This window comes from Zootoca vivipara, chromosome 7 (assembly GCF_965207765.1).
Source record: "Zootoca vivipara chromosome 7, rZooViv2.hap1.1, whole genome shotgun sequence".
Lineage (NCBI taxonomy): Eukaryota > Metazoa > Chordata > Lepidosauria > Squamata > Lacertidae > Zootoca > Zootoca vivipara.
The window spans coordinates 44,571,816-44,598,835 of record NC_142590.1 but is presented as its reverse complement, the minus strand read 5'-3'; the positions used below and the strand labels follow the sequence as shown (position 1 = coordinate 44,598,835).

The following is a 27,020-nucleotide window of genomic DNA, read 5'->3' as shown; positions in this document are numbered from 1 at the left end:
GCTTTCCCTCTCCTCTCTCCATTCTTTTGCAGTGGGGAACTATCTCCTCTTTCCTTCCTGGTACACCAAGGACTCACCCTTAATTCTCATGGCATACTGGGTTCTCTTTGCCTGCCCACTCCCAACTTTTAGATTGCTCCCCCACTTACTTGATTGAGGTTTAAGGGTTCTTTCTTGTTGCCTGTCTGGATGAGGAGCTTGTAAGCCAGGGCACCATCTTCTGATCCATTGCGATAATTCTCCTTGGTGATATGCCCAGCTTCCCAGTCCCGGTCAAAGGCTGCCTGTAGACCTGCAGAACAGGGGGTATACAGTTAAGGGAGTGCCACCTGTGGAACCCAAGGCCCGGAAGCAAGAGCTCCTCTCACTAGCTATGCCAATCCCTTCCATTCTTTCATGGCCTCCACCCCTTTGCTGTTTAACTCAGATCTCTCAGCCCCTGTGGCATGTTTCTGTCCCTACTTTAGAGGAACAAGAACAGAGCTGGTAATCCGAGAAGGCAGAAGGACACCTGTACAATTGTGCAGGTGAGCATGTACACAAACATTTATATTTATTCATTGAATTTATATAGAATTTATATACTGCCCCATACCCACAGGTTCCAGGGTGGTTCACAGAATAAAATCAGAATATAAAAACTACAAACTACATAATCAAAATAAAAACAACAACCCTATAACCCCAACACATTTTTAAAGGGTAAAGGATGTCAATCAAATCAACCAAATGCCTGGTTAAAAAGGAACATTTTTGCCTGGCGCCTAAAGGTGTATAATGAAGGTGCCAGGTGAACTTCCCTGGGGAGAGCATTCCACAGATGGGGAGGCACTGTAGAGAAGGCTCTGGGGAAGCTAAAAATAATTTCTAGCACTTATCCTGAACATGGTTGTGAAACAGACATTGATGCTTTCCTTCCCTGGAAGCAGCTGGCCACTCTAACACCTCATCCAAACTCCCATGCATCTTCTAGCCTTCAAGCAGGTTTGTGCTAAAAGCATCCTGCACAGAGAGCTGGAGAAGGGCATCCCACCCCACTTCTTGGGGCAAAGGCAGTGCAGGAACAGGAGAGAGGGTTGGCCAACTGTCCTTGACTCACCTCGCAGCCAGTCCTGGAGGTAGTGCAGCCACATCTTCGGCAACTGGCGGTTCTCATCACGCACAACATACTGGATGGCGTTGAAGGCCTGGTGCAGGCTGTAGAGGGCCTCCTGTGAGCTGGGGTAGTCAAAGCCACCCTTTGTAACCACAAACATGTTATAAAAGGAGAAGTATTTGAACTGAGCTGAAATGAAGGCGTGCTCCTTTGTGCCTCGCGGTAAAATATCTGTCAGGTAGAGTCCATCCTGCACCTTGGTTGTACCATAGAGGCTCAGGCCCAGCAGTGCCAGGAACAGGACTACAACAATTCCCTGAAAATGCAGAAAGGAAAGAGTGAAGATGGATGCACTCAGGCCCCAGTCTCTTCTGCAGAAGCTAACTTTTCCTCTGTTGCTGTCAGGAGACTTGACTTAACTTAACAAACATAGGGAGAATGGAAGAAAATCTGTGCTGGGCTAGACCAAAGGCCTATCTAGTCCAGCTCCCTATTAACACAGAGGACAGCCAGATGTTTATGAGAAGCCCACAAGAAAAGCAAACAACTGCCTGGGGAACTGCACCCACCCAGCCCCACTTCCTAATACCTACAGTACATGTAGGGTATGAATTGCCCCTAATGGAGTTTACATCAAAATGTGCCATGTTGTGGGAGTATGGAGCATACTTGTAAGGCAAGAGAATCAATAATGACAGGTAGGGAGTTTTCCATGCAAGGGGGCACATAACACACACATACATTAACCTTGAGAACACAGTTCTTTTGACTCTGTACCTGACCCCCCCTCTGAAGGTAAACACACACACAATATCTTAGACCATCTAGATTATCTGTGACTGACATAGCCACTTCATCTGGAATTACCCAAAGAAGATGCAGAGCCTTCATTCCTAACTTCCTAGATGTGCAAAAACAGACTAGGAAAGATGTACAGCTCTTGTCTTCGAATGACTACAAGGGACATGCAATCTTTGCCCCTGATAGGCAGGGCATAGGGGAGAGCAACACCATGTCCTCATATAGGATGGCATGCACAATGACTACATTTCAGATTGGTTCTCTCATCTCTGAGAAGAACAGGGAGCTTTAGTTCTCCATTGGCTGTAGTGCTGCCATCACAGACTTGCTGCCTAGGATGCCGTACTCCCCCCTTTCTTTCAATGTAGGGCAGAATGCCACCCACAAAGAAAGCGATTCTCAGCTGCCTACCTTGGTCTGGCTCTGCAGCAGGATAGGTGCATATTTGTCATGAGCAAAGCGGGAGAGGTTCCAATGACAAAAGGGCAACGGCACACACTCCTGGGCACTTTTCTTCTCATCCAGCTGTGCCAGAAGATCACGGGTGGAGCTGGCAGGGGTGAAGACTTGCGACCCCAAAGGGTTGGCAGGCAGGAGAGTGGAAGGGGTGGTGTAGACATGCTGAGTGGGTGGTAAAATGGTGACCACATGCCGCCCGGAGGGATCGCACTGAGTGAAGGCCTGAACCGTAGTGGTGATGCGTGTGCTGGTGGTCAGTGCTGGATGTCCATGTGGGAAAGCAGGTGCCGTGGAGTTGTCATTTGCATCTGTGTATTCCTGTGGCTGAATCTGGATGACGTGGGAGGAGCAGAGGCTGTGGGGAGAAGAAGACACTGAGAAACTGCTGGACAACACATAGCCCCCTAGCCAGCCAGGCATCCTAACTCACACCCAGCATCTGGATATAACTATCACAAAAAGTTCCACTTCTCTTGGTGAGAAGATAGAGATACCCTTCACATTGTCTATAAAAGGGCTTTTCAGAGTATGCTGATTTTATGTGCAGTTTGATGTCCATTTTGACTTCTTATATAGGCAAACTTTTACCATAATAAAGAAATGTGTTTTTCAAAATGTTGTTGAGAGGACTACCATCTGTGCAGCTGGCTTTGTTCTCTTGCTGTTTTCATTTCAGCTGCATTTGATCCTCTCTTCTTAGGCTTAATGACTTTTCCAAACCACTGCCCCCAATTGCAGCATGCGTCTCCTCTCCTGGGAGATCGAATGGAGCCCAGCCTAGCCAGGAAGAGCGCAGTACTGCCCCAAAGGAGAAGGGACTTTTTTGGGGGGGGGAGGCAACTGTCCCTCCACTGCCAGCAGCTACACATATTTATTTATGGACAAATAAATATGATACTCTTAAGACAGTACCTGTAGAAACAGCACAGAATATCGAGCCTCTTGTTTTCACGCCGGTGAAGGTCCAGACTCAGGATGGCAGGAAAAATGAAAAGCACCATGGCAAAGTTGAACACTACCACGACAGCAGCCTGCAAGGAGATGAAGGAGAGAGAACAATTAAACATGCTGAAGATCCTGAGCCAGGTCACCCTCTGTGTAAAGAGGAGCATCCATCTTTCAAGGGGAGGGATCACCCAGCTTTCCAGCCAAGGCCATGGAGACTGAGGGCACAGCTACCTCCAGGGTGGAAATGAAGGCTTGCCTTCAGTGAGATTCAAATAAAATGCAAATGTGCATAAGCACAGTTTGCTGACAAACCTGCATGGAGGAGCTCCTAGTAGAGGGGCTTACCTGCAGAGAGAAGGCACGCAGTGCTGGGATGGGCACAAGAGCAGCCATGAAGAAAGCAATCATATTATTGACAGAAGTGAGTGCCACACTGGTGCCACTGCGGCGTAGGCATTCCCCAGTCCGCTCCTGCATTGAAAAGGTGCAAATGAGGAACCGTGAGAATAGAGTTGAGGACTAGGGTTGAGCGTGCATTGGCAATGCATAGGGACTCAAAGGCTTGTACAAAAACAGGGAACCTTCTTACCTTGACAGGGACGTGCTGGCTGGTCTCTGTGAAGGCATGTGCCAGCAAAAACATGTCATCCACACCAATGCCCAGTGCCAGAAAGGGCAGCACCTATACAGATATGGAGGAAAGCACAATGGGAGGAATCCCAATTAGAGGACACATCCAGGACTTGCTCAACTCCCACAAAAGTAGAAACAGGTCTCAGGCGGCAAACTGTGACTGGAAGGCACCACAAATTCTTTTTGCTGTTATACTCAGGCTCTAAATGATTCTCATTTTAACCAAAGTCAGGTTGGTTGGTGACTCTGGCGGGCTTCTGCTTTCTGCTGTCACATATTTGAGCCACCTGCACCTGGTTTATTAGGCTCCTTCTTTGCCTTGCAGGCACCTTGTGGCATACTCCTAGTCTGTTGAGGTGTAAAGGATCCTGCCCCGGTACAAATGGACAGTTGTTCTTTTTTAAAAACTCAACTGCTAGGGAATATACAGTATCGTACATTCCTCTCGAACTTCTGAACAAGAAACAGCATGTAGGCAGCTAGAGTGAGCTGATTGCTGAAGACAGCACAATGGTCATATTGGAACCTCAGGAACAGCCATGCATCTGAAGGTCAAGTGCTCTCTACAACACAGCATCTGCTAATGCCAAGCAGGGATAGAGAGGCAGAACATAACCTCAGCCTTGCTTAACCTGAGAAATTGATGGGGTAGACAGTTCTCCTGCTTGATGGAGAACAAATGGTGGTCATTAGGGAAGGCAGACCTCTCCAAAATGCGGCCTACCTGGGTCGTGGCTGCATTGAATGAGATTCCTAGCAGAGAACACAGTCCAAGTCCTGCTGCCACAGAAAGCGCAACCAGAAGAACCCCAGCCAGGCCCACAGCACCCTGTGATTTGGAACAGTCCCAACGCAGCATAGTGACACAGGCATACGCCAGCTGCAAGTGGAGGAGAATGAGACAGCAATTAATGAGAAGAAAGGCGAGGATGAAAAAGCTATGCTTTAGTACACAATGGTAGATAAAGGAATAGGAGGGGGGAAGGAGAGGGAAGAAGCTGCTACACACCATCAGCAGGTACCCGCCAGCCACACGGATGGCGCTCACATCTGAGAAGGATTTCATGATGTCATCGAGCGTGGTGGTGGAGAAGGCATGGATAGTCTGGGAGGAATTCGCAGGGAGGGATTCCTGGGCCAACTGCAAAGAAGCAAGACTCATGAGATACTGGGAGGAGAAGAGTCACCTCAGTGGCTGGAATCCTTCTCACATACATAAATGCATCCACAGGATCCATTTACATGCCACGCATAGGCATGAAGCCTCATAGGAATGAAGGAGCATATATGCTGCTATACATGTCATGTAGTAATACCAAACAAGACAGAAAACTGTAAAGGGTCCATACACTCAATTCAAGAACAACTGCCCATGCTCTCACCCTATAAATTGTTTCTCATGCCATTCTACGAGCTCGTCAGCATTCATGGTGGCACCCAACCTTTTTACACTGGCAGATGCATATCTGCATGCAGTCCTACATAATATTCTGCTCCTCTCTGACAGACCTGCATGCAGTTTTGCATGTCACCTTCCTAGCATCTTCCCTTCCACGCACACCAACCAACCTGTCCATCTCACCTCAACAAACTCCCGCTGCCAGGCCTCCAGCACAGCAGCTGCCTTCTCCTCACTCCAGCTGATGTCATGTATCTCATAGTCATCCCGGTAGTGCTCAAAGAGCTGTCGTGGGCTCATCAACAGGAACATGCTTTGTAGGGCTTCGGCTCTGCAGGAAACAGAAGCTGGATGAGAGACAACCCTTCTACTCGCAGTCAAGGAGGCAGGACTCCTTTCAGCTCTGGAACTAGAATCTTTAGACCCCATTGCTCTCCCACTGCCCAGGCTCAAGGCAGAAACCAAAAGCCTGATTTCTGCTATCTCACAGTCAGCCCTCATTCAGTGCACAGTTCTTTCACAAGCCTATTTATGGGGCTTTCTTCCATTGAAACAGGTGCCTAGCTACCCCTATCAAAAAGGTATGCAAAAGGTATGCATGCTATGTCGATTAGCTGCCACGGAAAACAAGTCAATGACTAGTACGTTCCACACAAAACATAAGAAAAACCAATAGGCTTTCCCAGCCGACCTGTGATTGTAGCAGATGATTTGCATAGAAAGTTCACCATGTATACATCCCAATCTATACACAACAAGAAAAGCTTGCGTGTATTGTGTTCTAGAAATGCATGAAAAGAGCTGGAAATGGCTGCAGATGCACCTCTCTGTAATATCAGAAGCACATCTCTTTCTTCTACCTAAGCCTTCCAACTTTAAAAGGTGAGGATCTTTTCTCCCATTTTCTGGCTGCCTCCTTGCGCATGGGATTTTAAAACCAAAGCAAGGCGATGTATAGCAGCAATAACCCTTGTCCCCAATCTATTGCCCGTTCCTTAGCCATTTTTGCAGCTCTTTGCCTTGTGAGATATGGAAGGGTTCAGGGACACGAGAATTCCCCTCTGAAGAACAATGGTTTTTAAAAGCTGGCACCGATTATGACACTGCCCCCACCAGGATTCGGAACGTGCCCCACCATGCCAAAACAGAAGGTATGGCAACCTGTAGAACAGATAACTGCAGGTGCCAGCACAGTGCAGACGTGTGTGGAATCAACTTCCTAATGTGCCCCTTTCTAGGATCTGGGCTGCGGATTGCTGCAAGCAGGTGTCTGTGCTGTGTCTTCCAGCATCCACGGCAGCTGGAAGGAATTGGGGTGGGGGGAGGTGGCTTCGGGAGGCAAGGGGTGATGGCAGCCAGAGCTCCAGGGATCAACATAAATCCCATGGCTTAGGAATGCCCAAGCCAGTTGCTCCTAGGGTCAGGTCACGGACATGCACCCACGAGAATATGAACCTCGGTGGCATCAAGTTACAAGCTGGCTCAGGAGGCAGTTTACTACCACCCCCAACTGTGAAAGGGGTAGCAATGAGAGTCCAAGCAGTTCCCAGGAGCCACCATTCAAACACAACATTTATGACTTTGTCCATCCTTTTTAATTGGCCCTGCTTGCAGGGAAAAGCCATCTGCTCTGCATAAAGAATTCCTTAGCTACTGAGTTATTCCTGGCCAAAGACCTCTAACTTGACAGGCGCACACACCACACAAACACATACTTACCCCTGCAGTTTGCCCTGGGAATCCTTCACAGTGCCACCCAGGATCAGTTCCTCTTCCCAGTGCATGTATTTTCGTGAGAAGCCATGACAGCCACCTGTGAGCTCTGAGGGGATGTCTGGTTCCTGGTGGAGACAACAAGAACGGAATGTAAAATAGCAGCATAAACTCCAGACATAAGCACAGGTATTTTGAATGCATATTAAGGACACCACTATAGCCCCATCTCCTGCTTTTCATGGAGGAAGAGGTATATTTGCACACTTCTGACCTGTGCACTGTGTACATTTACTACTACTACTACTACTATTGAAGCAGAACTGTTCTGTTTAAGACTAAGGGATTCTATGCTATAGCCCTGACTAGCTAGATAATAAAACAAAACCCAGCTGTTATGGAAAGCAAGGGCAAATATTGCTCCTCTGCAAATGTCACATGTAAAAAACAAAACAAAACAAAAACCACACACACGAAATTCTCAGTAGGACGGGCAGCCTGCTCTAGCAAACAGAATATTGGATTTGAGTGACCCAAACAGGTTTAAATTCCTGCTCAACCATGAATTCATTGAGCACTTTGGAAAAGTCAGCATTTATTAGTTTCAGTTTTGCATCCAATAAATGGAAATAAAATAGTGAAAAAAATGTAAAGCACTTTAGACATTAATCGTGCTACTAGAACAATCCACGTCTCTATAAATAAAACAAACAATATTTCCCATTATTCCATAACACTATTCCAGCATTCTGTCACATCCAGGAGTGACCAAGAAATTGAACCTTATAGGGAACTATACAAATAGGAACAGGCTTAATTCTCACTGGCTGGAACTTGTGTAGCCCAAACGCCAATGAGGTGCCCAAGTGCCTCTCTCATTAGTGAATAGCTGACATCCACTTCCGTGGAGAAAAGTAAAGTTCTGCCCTTTGGGATAATGTTGTGCTAGGGGCTAAACCTGCCCTCCAATCATGACCCTGGGTGGTCAGTCCCTTGCTGATAGGGACCCTACATACACATATGCCCTTGAAAGGCAGACAACAGACAGAAGCTCTCTTTTAGCAAACACCACACATGTAAACATGATAATATTGCATATTCTGCTGGTTAAAAACAATGGGCAAGGCTTGAGATCCTCTCTGGAAATAATCCATTCTGCTCCTAGCTATGTAACCTCACATCTGACAATAATAATCCACATTTCAGTTCAGTGACATTGGCCTGGAACAATTAAGAAGGTTTACTAACAACTGTCAGAATAACTACTCCTTGGAACAGCCTGATGCCTCCCTGATTGGCCAGGATAGAAGACGGCGACATGCCATATGGCATTGCCACCATTATCAAAATGCCTGGAACCCTGAGACATAACAAATCACACAATCTCTATGCAGGGAAAGCAAGCAGAGCTAAAGAGATCTGATAGAGTCTAGCTTTTATGTGACAGTGCTCCATATCAGCTCTCCCCTGGTCTATGTATTCTCATAGAATGAAGACCCAAAATCAGTCTGGCTCTGTCACCCTGCAATCACCAGTGAGTCACCCACACAGTCATAAGACAAACATCAAGCAATGGGAAAAGCAGGAAAATTCCTATCACCTTGTAAGCTGGGGGACAGCACTTTCATAAAGCATGCCAATCATGACTTCACATTCTCTCTCTCTCTCTCTCTCTCTCTCTCTCTCTCTCTCCCTTGCAAAGCATCAGTGCCGCATTTTCAGCCAACAAGGATAACAACAACAAGCAGCCCATTTGGACAATACCAGATGGATGAATTCAATTCAGCTAATGCTTGATCATACTTATCCAGCCAAGAGAAATATAAGAAGACTCAGTATTATATCAGGGAACTAATATGCCTTTCTGCATATAAATAATAGTGTCTATTTTCATTTGATTGAGGAGTTTGCAGAATCCATTCTGACTATATCATCCTGTGTGTGTGTGTGTGTGCTTGCCCACAGGCACACTGGGTGTTCCCTTCAATCCTACAGGCATCTCCTTCCTGCTCCTGTGGTGGCAGCGAGAGAAACTGGATAGCCATAATGATAACAGTCTGGCTTTCAAGCCAGGAAATGTGGAATTATGGCTGCAACTCCATCCTCCCGCTCCTTGTGCTTGCCCTTGGTCATATGTGCTCCGTGTGTGTACACACACACACTGCTCTCTCCCCCCTCCACCTTCCAAAAGCTCCAGAGCTGCCATCTGTTCTGGGACACATTCCAACTATGACCACCTGCTGGTGAGCACTTGCACTGCGTCTGCCTGGATCAGCATCATCATTCCTGCCTGTGCCTCTCTGGCATGGAGCCTTGCATTCCACATCTCCACACACTCCTGGATGCAGAAGGGCAAAGCTAACCAAATGGGGGACCCCACAGTGAGTCCAGCCTTTTGAGGCACTCGGTGCCTGAAAAGAGGTCCCTAGCTCCAACAAGACACAAGGAAGCTATTCTGTTGCTTTGCACATGTGTTACAATCTGAAGAGCTCTGTGACATCATCGAACCTCCTCCCCACCCCTCCCAGAGTCCAGGCCAGAGAATCAGCTCTACATTTTGTAGCCAGAATGTTCATTTTCTTTGGCTACATCAGTCTTATGTCATGGTATTTAATGTGTACCTTGCAGGAGTGCCAACTTGAAAAAAAATGGGGGGGGGAGGCAGGTAAGCAATCACAAGATGCAGGATGCACACACCATTTGAATGGCAATGCCCACCAACTTGGGGGGGACCCCAATATTTTATTGGGGGCCCAAAGGAGTTGGCTCCTATGGTACCTTGGCAACTGGTATCTTGAAGCTAAGGTATAAGAACTGGGGAAACTGCTTTTTATTTGGATGGCATGTCTTAGGAGCACTGAATGGCACTCACCTTATTGCCACATTTATCTATGGAATTTGCAGATCTTTTTAGCTTTGTGATCCCAATTAAGATCCATCATTTACCAAATTCTTTGCCCATGTGGCAAATTTTGTGTCTGTTCTGCAGAATTCCTACTGAGTACACTTCGCAATATTACAATTCTCTCCTTTTCAAAAAGGCCATAACAGGAAGGTTGCATTGTATGTGTGTTGCATCTTAGTGCATCTCTTAATATCAGATCTAGACACCCATAAAATGGAACTCTCCTCCTTAGGAACAGAAGATGGTGCTTTACATGAATTGAGACCACTGGTCCATCTAGCTCAGTACTGTCAAAGTTGATTGACAGTGGCTCTCCAGGGTTTCAGACAGGAGTCACTTGCAGTCCTACTTGGAGATGACAGGAACTGAATCTGGAACTGTCTACATGCAAAGCATGTGCTTTCTTACAAAAATATTTATTATGTGTTGAAAGCAAGATAAAGTTCCAAATGTTTTATTACTGGATAGTATGCCATTGTATGAGCTGTCATCTGCAGTGTGAAGAACAGCCAAGACATACAGATTTACCCCCTTGTATACTGTTTGAGAGAATTCATTTTCTCATTTACATATGCATTTGGGAAATATACTGAGTAGTTGGGGAACATGCCTGGCTCAAACCCACCTGCCGACTTTGGCTGTTGGGGGCACTTGTAGGACACTCAGGGTCAAAGGGGTCAAGACAAGGCCGCTCCATATAGGCTTGGCCAACCTCTGCCTTATCCAGCATCTCCTTGAATCCTTCCAGCGAGGCAAACTGACCCAACTCCTCCATCAGTTGAATGGGGTCTAAGTTAGTCCACTGGATATCACGTCGGCCCCTACAGAGATAAAATGTGGGTTAACAGGGAAATAAAAGTATCCAGATAGCATCACTTATTCCTATTACGGATTATATTAAATGGATGGTTTTAAAAGGAGGCTTGTAAATTCATATATGTATAAGTAGGCAGGTAACTACATTTTTTGGTAGGCTACTAATTTGTGTGAATATTTGTAAGGCTAAACCTGACCTAACGTCTGGGCTGTAGCAGACTTATGCAGCAATGCATACTTGAGCAGCTTTTATTTTCCTTTGGAGCAATAAAGAGGCTAGAGAAGGAACGTGGACTTGTCCCCCAAGAAGGAAGATCTCTGAACACACACACACCACATACTGGGTCTGGCCATAATTTAAGTTCATTTCCCTTGTCCTATGTACTACTGCTTCTCCCTTGCATGCAGAGCCCTGGCTCTCCCAGCACTGCCTCTATCAAGATGTTAGCACGCTGGCGTTAATTGCCCTGACTGGCTGCACAAGACTCATTTAGGGAGTGGGAGGGGTCTGCTCAGTGCTGATATAGGGCTTCATTCCTTTTGTTCCCGTGCATAACAGGATCAGGCATGCTGCTTTCATTTGGCATCTGGTTTAGAGTGCCAGCTCCAGAGGATCTGGACAGTGCCTCCTCTGGGAGCACCAGAGCTGTGTGTGCCATAGGTTGGGGTCATGCGCATGTAGGGGCATCAGGGTGTATTCCAGAAGCAAAAGATAATATTTCAACAAAAGGGAAAGGGAAGAGGGGTATTTTCCATGCCCAACACTTGGCCCAGTGCATTTGTGCACAGGGATGTACACAGCAGTATAATTTGTTGTGTGCATATTTTATTCTTTCTGTTTATATAGATGTCTAGATAATATACACATATTGAAAAGGCTTCTTGATGGGGGAAAAGGCATTTTGCTCCTGCCCAAACAAAAAGGGTAACCCTTGTAACATGCAACTTATTTAACGAGCAAGTGTGGAAGGATCTATCCCAGGAAGGCTTCATCTCCAACCACTGCAATGACAGATCTGTTGTACTACAGAGGAAAGGTCACATCCCCGGAAAATGTCGTGCTAGACCTAGAGTTTCCCTACCCACCAAAGAAAGGGCAAATTGTGCCAAGTTCTGCCCAACATCATCCTGAGACAGTAAATGTCACAAGAATCTTGTGAAAACTCCCTTATTTGGTCACTTTCTAGTTTCGCTGAAAATGTTCCTTGGCTTCATACTGTGAGAAAGGGTCAGTGACCCACCAAAATGAGTACCTGGGGCTAGGAGAGAAGTGTCACTGAGTCAAGAAATTCAGAGAACTAAGCCCAAGCAACTGCTTTTGGCAACATATAAAGTACTGGTGAAGGTCAGAGAAGAGGCAATAAGAGTAGTTCCCAAAGGCCACAATGAGCCATAGAGGTTAGTTTTACCTGTATAAAGTATAAGGGAGTTGCTTAGGAATTAATTCCAGCTCTGGACAGATAACAATACAGTTAAGCGGAAAGGGGAATCGTCTTTAAGGGATCTCTGATTATAGTAAACTCTCCAAATGGGCAACATTTCGAGGGGTAATCCTCTGCTTGGTCTGACAATAGATTAACTGATAAAAGATATTTCCCAAGACCAGTACCTGTTGGAAAGGGTGGAGGTTTTGAAACTTCATAGAGTAGAATTTGACAGTGAACTCAATTAGCCAGTATATTGTAATTGATCCAGGCTTTGTGTCACATTCTTTGAGATCAAGGTTATAGCTTCAATCCAAACAAATCCTGGCATCTTGTTTCAGGTCTGATTATATCCAGCCACTCTCCTCCACTGCCGCATCTTCCTAACAGGACTGAAGCAAATTTCTTTGCTTTCTGAAGCAAAATGCAGCATCTTCCTAACAGGACTGAAGCAAATTTCTAACAAGAGGCCTATTTCAAAAAAGCAGGGCGAGTGAGAGCTGTGGCCCAGGGAGATTCATACAGGCCTGGAGGGCTGCATTAGGTCCCTGGGCCTGAGGCTCCCCATCTCTGCTTTAAATGCTGTTTAAAAAAAACACCCTGAGGCTGCAGCTACAGTTCCTCTGATGCCACTCACTCTTCCACTGGTGCTCTCATGCATTCTTGTCTTCAACTTCCTGTCACAGAGTGGCTGCAGCATTGAGGCCACAGAAGCAAGGGAAAGTGGCAAGGCGACTGCAGTCTCCCTCAGTGCCTTGATATAATCCTAGCAACCATACTTCTTCCCAGTGGTTTGGTGTTAGAAACAATCCTGCTCACATAGCCCCGGAGTAATTAGCCCCTGAGTTTCTGGGTCTGTAAGAGCTCCGCAGCAAGGAAATTTGCCAGGTATGATTTTCCATGTTCATTTCCCCATTCTAATGGGAGAATTTGTTCTTGTTCCTGTTGTGCAGCCATTAAAATCAGAGGAGCTTGTCCATGCAGGATCAGGGCCTGAAGATCTACATGCTCTACTCTCAGAGCCTACATCAAATTGCTGTACTGAAAGCCGTGATAGGCAAAGCTTGTCTCTCAGACTCTTTCTAGAGAGTTGGCTGCTAGGGATTTTTTTTGTCTCTCCACACAAGTTTGAAGCCAAACAAACCAATATAAGTTGAAGGGGGGGGGGAGTGGTTGGAAATGAAGAAGGGAGTTGCAGCATTTTGCCCTTTCAGCTGGAATCACAAAGCAAAGTCTAGGGTTTGCTTGCTATTTTCTTTTTGTAAAACAGAAGGAAAAAGCAAAACTCCAAGATGTGGTAAGGAAGAAAGCAAGGGCAGGGAAAGTCTTGTCATGCTCAGAGCAGAATCACTCTCCAATCATTCATGAACCCCCAGGTCCCAAGAAGGTTCCTCCTTGCCTGATTCCCACATTCCAAACAGCCCAGCTCCTGCTCCCAAAGAGAGCTTCTTTTATCTGCTGTTTCTTGCTTCACTGAGCCAAGTCGGGCCCTTTTGTTTTTCCATAGATTGCTGCCCTTTGTTCTCCCAAGTTTTCTCTCCCTTTGCGTTAAAGGGGGGGGAGAGACCCTCAGCTGAACTGAAGCGGAAGCTGGACCTGAGGAAAAGACTCCCCCATTCCAGCCACTGACAAGAAAACTTTGGGACGTGTGTGTGAAATTTCTGAGCAGTGGAGGAGGGGGGATACGAGAGTCATTATAAATAAACAAGGAGCCCAAGAGACTGGATACAGAAAGTAAGGGAGCAAGGACATGACGTTTCATGGAAGAATCTAGGAAGAGCAAGAAAATCCCCAGGCTTCCTTGCTAACTGCCCTGGTTTGCACATGAGTCTGAGCTATTATGAAAAGTGTGTTCTTAGAACCCCATACTTCGTCTACTTTAAAAAAGAAAAGAAAAGAAAAAGGAAGCTTGAAAGCACCCCAATGTCTCAAATTCTGTAAAAAAAAATTTAATTTAAAAAATGCTCTCCTTTGGGGGGTAACTCTCCATTTTGTTCCAGTGAATCACCCTGCAAACAGCACCCAACATTCGTATGAGATAAACTCAGTGAGATGAAACAGACCCTGTCCCCTTAAAAAAAAAAACCCCACACCTTGCATTTGTGCTGCTCCTGAGTTCAAGGGAAAACACTTCACCCTATCCCAACCCTTATTCTGGGCAGTTTGATATTAAAATCCCTCCCTCTTTTGATTTTTCTGAAATCTGTTTTCTCCTCCCTCCCACCCTGTCCCCTTTCTCTCAGCAGCAGGCTGAATAAAGCTACTATTCCATTTGTTGGGCAACTTGGAGCTTTCAAAGTATCATTAGCATGAGAATACGTGGTGTTGCCGTTTGCTGACAAAGCATAAGTCTCCAGGGCCCCTTATGGACAAACACACTTGTAAACAGAAAGAATGCTGGCTATTGTTCCTGGCCCTCCCTCCCCCAGTGCCTCCAGTGGGGCTGGTCCCCACATCTTTACCCTCTCTCCCCCCTCCATCCCCCATTTTGTACACCTTAATAGAAACATAATTACGAGGCAGCAGGAGCAACAAAACAAAGCAATTGGCCCCAAAGTAGAAACTTAGGAGAGGGGGTAGGAGACTAGAGAAAGTGTTTTCCCTCTGGTTCGGAAGTGGGACAGAGAGAAACTGCTGGGGCTGTGGACCTATACCCAAATTCTGTGGGGGCAGGATGGAGGATGTGAGACTATCCTACCACCCACTAACTGTTACCACCCCCCTCCCTAATGTGGTATCGCAGAATAAGGGGTGTGTGCGTAAGCAAAATCCCCTTGGCCATGCCGTGGTGGAATAGGTAAGAGGAGAAAAGTTGTAGTATTATGGTGGTAACTGGCAAATTATGCTATTCTACAGCAGATGGACAGTACTCTCCTTCCTGTGCCACAGGTGCCACCTTTATAGTCTATGTACCACTGAAAATGAGAACTATGTCTCCATTTCCCCAAACAAGCAATAATGCACGCTGAAAACATACTGAAAGGTAGGTAAGTACCTTGGAAGCACCAGATACATGAAGGAAGCTTGTCCACAGGTGCCAAGCAAGAAACCCAATTATTAGGCAAAGATCCTATCGCTTATTAGTACAGGAAAATTATGAAGCCTCAAAGTGTTTTTGCAACCCGTCTTGCAACCCGTCCTCCTCCATTATCAGTAGCTGTGCTTTCTAACAAGGCCTGCCATGGCCAATCCAGCCTGCAGGTCTTAAAGGCAAACAGGTAACTCCAGCTCTGACTTAGTGGTAAAAGAGCATTATTGACAAAACACAAAAAGATGCCACCATCTTTTTGGGCAGGCTCATGTAAATTCCTTATCATGACTGGTTCTTCCTCTACTCCTCATTCTTGACCAGTGACTGCAGGCAAACATTCCTGCTACATTCAGATGTCTTTCTCCTTGTTGGGACCTTGCTTAGCTGCAAATAAGAACTAGTTACAGGTAGGTAGCCGTGTTGGTCTGAGTCGAAACAAAATAAAAAAATTCCTTCAGTAGCACCTTAAAGACCAACTAAGTTTTTATTTTGGTATGAGCTTTCATGTTCCAGTGTATCTGACGAAGTGTGCAGGCACACGAAAGCTCATACCAAAATAAAAACTTAGTTGGTCTTTAAGGTGCCACTGAAATAAGAACTAGGATACTGTACTATAGGTTAAGAGCTTGAGGTGTGACATATGAGCTGGTTAAGAGCTTGAGGTGTGACATATGAGTTCAAATCTCAGCTCATCCACTAACACACTGGGATGCAAGAGCCTTTAGTAATGCCTTCTTTAATACTGGAAGAATAGGACCGTCCTACCTTAAAAGTTTGTTATATTTATTATTGTGATTAGTGAGGGAAGTGCTTTGGGCACTTTAAGAAAATGCTAAATGATCATACTTCACATCCTGTGAAAGAGCTTGAAAGCACTCTCAAATAGCTGAGGGGGGCTCAGATAGTGCCCCCTCAGACAGTGTGTGAGAGTATGTATGTGTATAGACAAGCATGCTTCCTAAAGCCCAGATAAGTCTGTGGAATAGGAAACGGAGGAGAAATAGCTAAAAGCATGTCAGGTCCCAATCCCTGTGCTAGATACATGCTTAACCTACAGACAGTCTTCTACACAGGCCTGGCCTCACCGGCCAATCACAGCAGGGCAGAAAAGTACACCTGAAAAACAGGTACTCACGGGAGGTAAGCGGAACCCCCTTGCAGCTTGGCACCATCCCAAAAGCAGTCCAGTGGGGTCACGATAACACAAGGAAAGAGCTTCTCGATCATCTGGGAATGACAAGAGCCACGGTCACAGAGGAAAACCACAAGTTCATATTTCCAGTTCTCTTCTGCTCTCTTTGTCCCTTACCTTCCTTGACCTGCCCAAATGCTCACATAATTTTACTGCAGGTGGGACTACCCTCTCTACAACCAGTGTCCTACTGCAACTTAACTTACCTTGTCTCCCCATTCTCTCCCTTGCAGCCTTTTGGAACAAATACAAGCCCTCAATCTGAACAGGCTTGACAGGCATATGTCTAGAATGCTTCGATGGTGTTTCCTGCTTGGCAGGGAGTTGGACTGGATGGCCCTTGTGGTCTCTTCCAACTCTATGATTCTATGACCAGATCCCAGATGTGATAACCTGGAAGACTTGTCCTAGCCAAATGGGCTACAGTGGGCCATGTGAAGTCTTCACTCTGAGGATACCTACCTAAGGGGACAGCAGTCTCTTGCAACCGAGGCATGCAGGATGTAAAACCCTTATCACTAAAGGTCAGGCACTGCTGAAAGCAGTTGAGGATAAAATAGATTTTCCTCTTTCTACTCCCCCAGCACATGGCTGGAAGGGAGATAAAGCCTCATAGTTAGCTCTTATCTCAGATACACAGGAGTGATTGTTACCAGGGTTAGGGGTCTAGCAAAAAGAAGCATGTCCAGTCTATGCAGAAATGTCCAAGTCTCTGAACCCAGAAGGGTGTTTTGGGAAGCTGCTCCTTTGTAACACCATCCTTTTTTAAGGATTCCACCCTATCCCCATAGCAACCTGGATATCCTCTCTAAGACCCACCCCATTCTCTAGCCAACCAGCTAGACCCCAGGGAATTATTTATGCCGTCCAACAAAGAGAATTTCCCCAGCTGATCTACCTAATTTCTATGGGTTTTAGTGCAACCCCTGTCCATGCAGATGCATGCATTCCCTTGGCAACTCACCCGTGCAATCATTCCATTCTCAATTATGGGGACACCTGACTTGTAGCATATTTTGTTGAGATCCCAAGACCTGAAAGAAGAAGCAGAGGCAATGAATGTCAAAAAAAGAAGAAGTCAGAAGTATTGCTGGAAAGAGGAATGTTAACTAAATGGAAGCTACAGAGGCAATGTACCTCTGAGTAACAGGTGCTGGGCACAAACACTGGGGAAGGCCATAACCTTCATGCTCTGCTTGTGAGTACCCAGAGACACCTGAAAATTGATAGAAACTGAATGCTGGACTAGATAGATCCTCATCTAATCCATCATTAAAAAGTGTATGTTCTTCTTAGAAGAGTAACATAGATTTTCCATTTTGAAACTCACTTTCCGTAAAGTAAGACTTGCACTTTGCTTGCAGCCAGAGCAGCTTCGAGATGCATTCCCAAGGCCTCTGGGGTCAGGATGTTTTCGCCTTCCTGTTTGGGAGTTTGTATCAGCATCTGGGGTGTGTACAGAGACTCTTCTCCTAGCTTTTCCTTTGTGTATCGGAGCTCCTGGCTGACACGGCTGCCCTCTGGAGGGAAAGGGAAAGAAACACTGGAGTTAATGTACCTCCCACTTACCTCTCTCCTCTTACTTGGCTCTTAGGTTATTCACATGAGAGACCCTAGAACTGAGAATAGGTCCACAGGGGAACATCATGCAGTCTGGTCTTCCCTTTAACACATGTATTCTTCTTCACATTATCATGGTGGTTAAAAGAATATATTTCCCCAACCCTTGGAAGATCTAACTACCGTAGTAGACTGATGATTCTAATCTGTGTTAGGTAAAGGTACCCCTGACCATTAGGTCCAGTCGCGGACGACTCTGGAGTTGCGGCGCTCATCTCGCTCTATAGGCCGAGGGAGCCTACGTTTGTCCGCAGACAGCTTCTGGGTCATGTGGCCAGCATGACAAAGCTGCTTCTGGCAAACCAGAGCAGCACACGGAAACGCCGTTTACCTTCCCGCTGGAGCGGTCCCTATTTATCTACTTGCACTTTGATGTGCTTTCGAACTACTAGGCGGGCAGGAGCTGGGACAGAACAAAGGGAGCTCACCCTGTGTTAGTTGTCTAATTAACTAAAACAAATTAAAAGACACAGAGAAGTGTTGTGCTTGAGCACATATACTATCTTTAAAACATAAAACAAAATGCAGCTGCAGAGGTAGAAGTGAGGAGGCGCTCAAGAAGGAGTGGTATTGCTTGATAAGCTCCCCACCCACAAGCAAAATCCTACTGGAGAGGAGGCAGGCAGTTCAGCAACTTGCAAGGAGCGGTTTTACAGAGGGGGGGGGCAGGGAGACAACTGTTGAAGGGAAAGCGCTAAGAACTGCCTGCCCCACAGTCTTCCTCTGTAATTGCCGCTTCTGGGACTGTATTTTATTTTTGAAAAAGAAAGGGAAAGGGCGAGTGGAAGGAGAAACTACATATTGAGAAGCTGCTACCAGCACAGAGTGCTATAGTTTATCATCTGCCAAAGGAAGTTGCTCACTGTATACTGTAACTGACCTGGGGCTCCAGAAGCCACAATAAGAAGTATATAAATATGACTAATGTAGTCAGTATATTAAAAACTGAATGGGAATAACTTTGTTTCCCCCTTATGGCTTTGAGTGGGATGAGTGAACTAATAATGCCAAGGGCAAATTCACTGTGCCCCAAGCTTCCACTCTGAAGAATGACCCAATGGTAGCTTTGCTCCAAAATAGTGCGAGTTGCGGAGGAAGTTGCCTGCTTGCCACAGAACCGCTGTATATAGCAAAGGATTCTGGGAAATATTCTAGAGAGCGTACTCAGTTCAGTCATTGTAATGCCCAAGCCTGTTGAGCCTCACATTCACTCTGTACAAAGTACACCCTAGCACACAGAAGCTTCTGTGGCTGCACATTGCAGAAGATAGGAAGCTAAACAGATAAAGCTGACTTTCTGAGACATTTGTTTGCAGTGGTTAAACTTCTCATTGAGGAATATTGCACCAATGTCCTCATAAAATTTTATTTATAAAGTTAACAACAAATATATCATTTGGAAATTGACACTGAATTTACATTGCTTCAGTATTGCTTCAGTAATTTGTTAAGTAATTTGTGTTATAAGTTTAAACCATCTTTGTGGTCGTTGTGCTTTTTTCAAGGGATTATATCTGAGCATTCAAAGCAACCTCAAAAAAACAACTACAATTCCCAAACTTCTCCAGAGGAAAATCAATGGCAGTTAAACCAATTTCATACTGGTTTGGGTCTATAGTGTAGCTATTTCCTTAATCATCCTTAAAATAAGCATGTGAGGGAAGTTATCACTATTTTCATTTTGCAGATATAAAGACACAGGCTGAGAGACTGATTACTGAACCCAAAGATAAATTCTGTTTTGACTACAATCTCCCATTTTCAAGCCATTGCAGAAGACTCTCAATGTTTGGCTCCAGGTCTATGGAGCTACGTAATGACAACATAGCTGTCTCTTGAGGGTCAGAATCCAAGAAACACCAATGCATTCTAACATTTTCTTGATTTTCCCAACTCCTTTTCTTCTAAACGTGTGTGGACATATCTGTCTTTAACTGGTTTAATACATATTGCCTCTCTCCAGAAAACACCACAAATTGCAATTCCCAGGATTATTTGATGGTGGCAGCAGCTGAGATGGGGAGGAGGAAGGAGTAATGACAGCTAAACTGGGGCAAAACCAAAATAAGTTTGTGACACAGGTACGTCTTATGGCAGCAGCTGTGGAGCACAACAAATGGAAGGTTCATAATATGCACTGTAGGGTGCTTGCCATTATAGTAGCTCTCAACTATTTGACTCTAGTACAGCATTCCTCAACATGGTGACCTCCAGGTGGTTTGGACTAAAACTCCTATCAACTCCAGCCAACCTGAGCAATGGTCAAGGATGATGAGAGTTGTAGTCTATAAAAATATAGGGGTCAAACCATCACAAGACGTGTTGAATTTTTGGGAGGTTGGATAGTTACAATGGAATGGTCTTGTGGGCAGAGTGCTCATTTTTATTTATTTATTATTCTTACTTTGTCAAAATAAAAAATAAAATTATATTTCTATCTGGAAGGCACAAAGTGGGAGTTCATATTAAAATAAAAAAACTTTTTTCACATAATGTATTATCCTTTCCTTTTCAAATTCTCTGGCTCACCTTATTTTTTAACAGAAACAGAAAATGAGGACATAAAAACCACATATTCCACAGCCTGATAATTCTCTTGCTTATTGGTGCTTCTCCCCCTCCATCATTCTGGGTTCTTCATCATAAATTATATTTCAAAGTGTGCATGCACACGAAAGCTCATACCAAAATAAAAACTTAGTTGGTCTTTAAGGTGCTACTGAAGGAATTTTTTTATTTGGTAAGAGCGAGTTTATGTAGACATTTTTACTACAGTCTCACTGCTGAGCTCAACAATTCTATCCTGTCCTGCTATTTTGTCACTTTTTGTAAGTATAAATTTTTCTTTTTATATTTCGTAGCTTATATATATATATATATCACATACACCCAAGCTGATTGACAGGCATGCTTTTTGTTTCCACCCCACTTCCCAAAGGAACAGCTGGGATGCCAGTGAGGGAGAGGCTATGCCAAGGAACACAGGGAGGGGACAGACACTCTGCATCTGTCCGAGATGGGAAGAGCTGGGAGGGAAGCATCAGAGGCAGAATCCAAACCATTCCAGGCTGTTTGGGAGGCAAGGCACCAGGAGTCATGCTGAGCTCTGCTGATCTTGACTAGGCCACCCAGGAGAGAAACCACACGTACAACCAGAATGTAGAGGAAGGGTGGGGAATACATTCAGGCCAAACTTTGAAGCCACAGGCGAAGATGGATCCCAAAAATTAGAGGAGTCCTTAATCAGACGGTCTTTAAGTACAAAGCCTCTTTTTAAACAAGTGCCAGGAGATGGTTTTGTGCCATGTGATGGGCAGGACAGAAATATGGAGAGAGAGAGGGAGGGGGGGGTGGAGAGAGAGAGAGAGAGAGAGAGAGAGAGAGAGAGAGAGAGAGAGAGAGAGAGAGAGAGAGAGAGAGAGAGAGAGAGACCCTCTCAACAACCTTGTTCTTGTCATTGCCCAGGATGAGTGATAGTAGGAAGTGGACACTGGGAGCCTTATTTATTTATTAACAACGTTCGGAGCTGAAATGACAGTACATCTGCAAGTGTTGTGAAGAAGGGAAGAGAGGGAGATATTCCTTGTAATTAGGGTTAATTTGGAACAGGACAATCTGAAGCTTCAAAGGGGAATGAGGAAGCCTCAAATTCCAACACCCTAATTAACCAGGGAGCAACATGAAAAGACAAGGCAAAATGAGAGAAGCTGCCAAGTATGCTTTACATGGGGCACTCTCTTGTCTGATGGGGAGGGCGTTAAACTTAGGTACTGTCACTCTATGTACCACAGCCTTCCCCCCCCCCCCAGCTGCTCCTGCTTAACCGCCCTCCCCTCCACTGAGAGAGCAGCATTGTTTGATACAAAGTTGGGGGAGGGGATTCTGGGCTACAGCGAGGTAGCAACAGTGAGCATGTTAATGAGGAGCCCTATGCAAATTCTTTTTTACTCCAATTAACAAAGGAAGCCCTCTCCTTTTTCATGCAAAGGGTCCCTCTCCCTCCTGATCAAACTCCCAATTGTACTGCTGCTTTGCCTTTGAGTATTAGATTGGATTATCCCTCATTCCACCCCAAATGTATTGAACACGTACACACCTCAGATATGCTATATCTCACTCTCACAGCCTCCCCAGGAACATTCAAATATCTTCAGAACAGCAGGGATGAAAATACTGGACCACATCCTTGTAAACATTAGGGTCTTCTTGTACTCAAGATTCCCAGGTTTCTTTAAGGAGAGGCTGCAAGCTCCATCCCATCAGTTGGCCCTTGCACTGTGTGGGGTCCGACATACTTACATTGCTCCATCTTGCTAGACAAGCCAACTGTGTGGACACTCCTCCCCTAGCAGGGCCTCTTTGGCTCAGAGGATGCCTCACAGCATGCTCCCAGAAACACTCCCTGTCTCCCCACAGCAGCAGAGCTGGGTACCAACAAGGGCAGCCGAAAAAGCAGAATTGGTTGGGAGCCAAGTGGAGAGATGCCCAGTCACCCAGAGCTGGCTGATCTAGGAACATCCCCACAGCACGTCCGGCAGGACTTGTGTCTAAAGGGCCTAGCCAATTTGCTTTTGCAAAAACAGTCTGGGTTGCAAGCCTAGCACAAGAGCATGCCTGGAAGTACCAGTGCCAACAGGGCACTGGAGCAGAGCTTCATAGCGAGGTTATTTTGTGGAAGACTTTATTTCCTGCCACCCTTTCTCATTCCTGAGAAGCCACTCCAAGCCACACCCTGGGATTCACTATGACATCCTAGTGGATTCCAGAGTGCTGCTTCAGCCTGGCTACATGGTCAACTGCCCTCAAGGCAAGGGTCATCTCTTAACCCAGCTGAGAAATGGGTAGCTATGTAACTGAGGAGCAGGGGAGATCAATTACCTGGTGTTGACAAAAGCAACTTATCTCAGTCCTGGGTTGCACACGCTGACACGTCTCTCCCTTTTCTCTCCCCTAGGTTCAGCAGAGCTGCTTCCCAGGCAGTGGAACAGGCCTTCAGAATTATACCCATAATTACAGGCTCTTGGATAAATTGCTGGGCTGGGCACCTCCTCCCTCCCAGCTGGGCCACCCAAATGCAGCCCCTTGCTCTGTTTCCACACCAGCTGGGAGGCCCAAGAGAGCTTCAATTAAAAGAGACAGGATAGGGCTCTCCTCTTAAGGGCCCACCTGGCTTGAGAAAATGTGCGGTCAATAACACCCCCCCCAAAGAAAACGCCAACCCTCTTCTAGGGTAAAACCTCCTGTCAACCAATTTAGTGCTACCATACAGGAGTAATCTGTTATTAAAGCTTATTATTATTATTATTATTATTATTATTATTATTATTATTATTATTGATATTATATGGATATTATTATTATTATTAATATTTATGGTAGAAGGCAGAGATCCAGCCCCAAACACAAAAAAGTAAGAGATAATTTCTTGTCTCAAAGAACTGAAATTTTGGTCTGACTGGGCAAGAGGAAAGTCAGGCCCATAGAAGGAAAGAGACTGGAATTTCTCCAGCCCCACAGCAGGGGCTAAGAAGGGAACAAAACCCTTATGCCCATAGCACCTGTGGGAAAACATCACCCCATAGACTGAACAGAAAGAGTAGGGGTGACAAGTGAGCAGCAGACAAAGCTCTTGAGAGAATCCCTTCTCATAGCCTTCCCAGACATTAAAAAGCCCAGCTTTTATTCAAAGCAGGATCCAGTAACACAATATCCTGTCTCCAAAGCAATTCATAGTAGTTTTGCTGTGGACATAGTCTTGTTGAAGGAGGTGACTCACCCACCACTTAGTAAAAAATACATAAAGGCATCCTAAAAAGGGTGTTGCTGCAAAGAGAGCGTTCCTTGCTAACATGCTGGAGTAGTTAAAAGGGGGGTCCCAGGGCCCAAGCATGTGGGCAGAAGTGGGACAGCCTTGACCAATGACGACTTTCCTCCTGGTGAAAACAGCAGCTGGGAGGTCAGGGCCACAGCAGAGACAAAGGGTACCACAGGTACAGAAAAGCACACACAAAAGCCACTTATGTAGTTAACATAATGTCATCGTTTGTGTCAAAGAGATGTAGACCCTTTTACATGAGATGCTCTCCCAAGAGCTACAACTTCCAGAGTTCCTATGTTCCCACTGACATTTCCTGTGCACACTCAAGAGAATTCAACACTACTGTTGTTGTTTTAAAAATTATTTATGGTTTTCAGTTACTCATCTACTTTAATGTATACTCTTATGAAACTGCGGGTTATTACAATAATCCTGCCAATGTCCTTATCTGTTTAAAATTTGTTTGTAAATATTCAATAAACCATTTCCATTCTTTTATAAAAAGTTTGTTATCTTGATTTCTTATTTTTTCCAGTAAGTTTTGCCATGTCTGCAAAGTCCATAAGTTTTGGTATCCATTCTTCTTTCATCGGGACTTCTTCCCGTTTTTTTTTGTCAAATAACGTTTTTGCCGCATACATTACTAAATTTCTATACTGTTTTGGTAGCTCTATCCCTATAATTCACAGAAGAAGAGCTTCTAGGTTTTTTTAAAACAAATGTTATTTTAAGCATCTTTTTCAATTCATTATATATCATTTCCCAATAAGCTTTAACCTTAACTGCAAGACATATGATGGTCTTTAAACATAAAATCCCAGTACACAAGAATCCAACACTTTTGGCATCTGGCTGCCAGAAGGAGGGATGAACAACCAGGGACAGCAAGACAAGAGTGCTGCTTGATAGGATTTGCAGGTCTCAGAACATACGTCAGCAAACATATTTGGCCTCTAGTCTTCACAATGTGTAGAACTTACAGTGGATCCATGGCAAGGGAACACAGTGCCTATACAGCATTTAGTGTGACACCCACCCACCCACCCCATATTCCCACATCTGGCTATAAATACAAATCAGGCAGCCGCTAATAGAAAGAGCCTCCTTAGTTCCTATTATTTATGCTAACATATTCCAATCAAGCCTCTAATTTCTCAAAATAGACAAAGCCTTTTGTGGGGGGTTGGGAGAAGGGGGAGGGAGCAGCAGAGAGGAAAGAAGACTCGTGTTACAAATTTGTACCAGACCCTGAGAAGTGACACACAGATACTTGGTGGGGGCAGCCATTACAAACACTATCGAATAGGTGTCTGTAACTCTCATGCCATGTTGTTCCATCCAGTACTGTATTCACAACAGAAGGGGGCGGGGGTCAAATATCATTTACTCAGCTAATACTGCTGCTTGAGCACTGGAAAAATGCAAAATGCATGAAACAGAAATGCTTCCTTGAGGAAAGCTGTCTGTTTCCCATATATAACAAATGAGTAACAGCAGTCTCCACAAATTCCATGTTTTCCAAGGAAAGGAAATTCCAACATTTGCCACCCCTTCTCTCTTTATTTGTGGGAGAAGGGGTGGAGGGGGTAATTCTCCAGAGTGAAAGGTGTGCAGAGGCACAGAAACTCAACCTTGAGGTTTTTTTAAAAAAGCATTTGTAACTGTTTTGAGGTTGAGGAAAATATACGTGGTCACTTTCATCACAAGGGTTTTTTGTACACATGAGCAGGAAACCTACAGCAAGCCCACATAGGGCTGCTGTAGCTTCCTCGTCTGACTCGCTTGGAGTACAGAACTGGGCAGTTTGAATGTTACTGATCTGGAGCTATCTAGGGAAAACAATTGCCTTGATTCCATGAGTAGGGCAACCCTATAATTTGCCCTAGATGGGGTGTAAGTATTACTAGCAAGTATTGGGCCAGACAAAAAAAAAGAGAAATCACCTGGCATTAGCTTGTAGGGCAGAGAATAGACTCATAGTTTGAGCCCCTCCAGGGATGCAGTGACTAGAAGGCATTAAGAAACCTTTGTGTAATTAATCAACTGGACATGAAGACCCTTCTCCATGCATAAAACCTTCAGTCTGCCCTCTCCATTCAGTCTAGGCATTGTGACTACAAATAACAATGGAACACAGAGTTTGCCTTTACTCCTTGTATTAACACACATAATGTACATTTGCACCTAACAGGAGATATCAGAGGTCATCAAAGGAAAAGGGACAAACAATCCAAGAGCATGCCAAAAGATCATCCGGATAAAGTGAGAGGATAGAAATTTGCCTCAGGAAGATTGTTAGGATCCTCAAAGGTTATCCAAACGATTAAAAAAAAATCTCAGACATAGTCTTTTAGTATTATATTCACAGAAGTCATAATCCACAACAGTTGTGCAATATCCTGCTAAAACCTGTGACACCTGTGCAGCCACATACCATATTAACACTTCAAGCTAAGGAGATTTTCTCATTGAAACTACATTGTAGTTTGTGTTGGGAAAATAAAATATCCCTGAAACAAAAGCACTTGATGGAAGACAACTAAATCCTGAAGTACATGAGCAACAATTTTACATTTGCTGCTGAAAAAGATTCTGGATTTGATTCATGAGACACAGATGATATAGAGTAAAATCCTAAATCCTAAATTCTAGCTACTTGCAGAAATCAGAAACTGGACAAGGAGTGGTTTCAGTACCTGAAAATGTTAACTAGTATGGAACTACCGGTAGTATGGAACTAGTCTGTATGGAAACTAAGGTACAACAAATCAATTTCACACAAGCACTGAATTGACACCCGTGATATTTACCTTGCATCCTTCTATCAGGAATTCTGAGTGAAAAGCATTTTCTGCTCCCAATTGTGAAGGCAGCAGTACTTAATATTGTTACCAAAAGCCACTTTAAGACACATAAAGAAAATAAGGGTATAAATTCCTTAAATAAATAATAAAGTCCACCATTGCCTGCAAGCAAGAGCAACAGCTTACTTTTTAAATTTTCAACATTTAATGCATGAAAACAGGGATACAGTGGTACCTCTAGTGTACTAGTTTTACATTGAGGCAGATCTGTTGCCACTTCAGGGGGTGAAAAGCTAGACATCAGCTGGGGCTCCACAGCAAAGACCCCACCACCCCAAAAGTGTCTTGCCTAAGAGAGCCC

At 44.9% G+C, this 27,020-nt stretch overlaps 1 protein-coding gene across 2 annotated transcripts in view; it reads right to left on the bottom strand.

The window, feature by feature from the left end:
• The window catches only part of PTCH2 (patched 2), a 55,400-nt gene that overhangs the window by 8,864 nt on the left and 19,516 nt on the right, over positions 1–27,020 (bottom strand). The window contains exons 3-16 of one of the 2 annotated variants that reach the window (XM_060276946.2): positions 17,748–17,937; positions 17,382–17,451; positions 16,361–16,452; positions 10,580–10,775; positions 7,056–7,177; positions 5,520–5,667; positions 4,947–5,078; positions 4,662–4,817; positions 3,894–3,986; positions 3,650–3,775; positions 3,269–3,387; positions 2,309–2,711; positions 1,100–1,412; positions 150–292 (exon numbers count right to left, since the gene is read on the bottom strand). In XM_060276946.2, coding sequence (XP_060132929.2) covers positions 150–292; positions 1,100–1,412; positions 2,309–2,711; positions 3,269–3,387; positions 3,650–3,775; positions 3,894–3,986; positions 4,662–4,817; positions 4,947–5,078; positions 5,520–5,667; positions 7,056–7,177; positions 10,580–10,775; positions 16,361–16,452; positions 17,382–17,451; positions 17,748–17,937 — 2,303 coding nt within the window. Of the gene's footprint in view, positions 1–149; positions 293–1,099; positions 1,413–2,308; positions 2,712–3,268; positions 3,388–3,649; positions 3,776–3,893; positions 3,987–4,661; positions 5,079–5,519; positions 5,668–7,055; positions 7,178–10,579; positions 10,776–16,360; positions 16,453–17,381; positions 17,452–17,747; positions 17,938–27,020 lie in introns of both variants that reach the window. The other variant, XM_088673251.1, reaches the window with a different exon arrangement.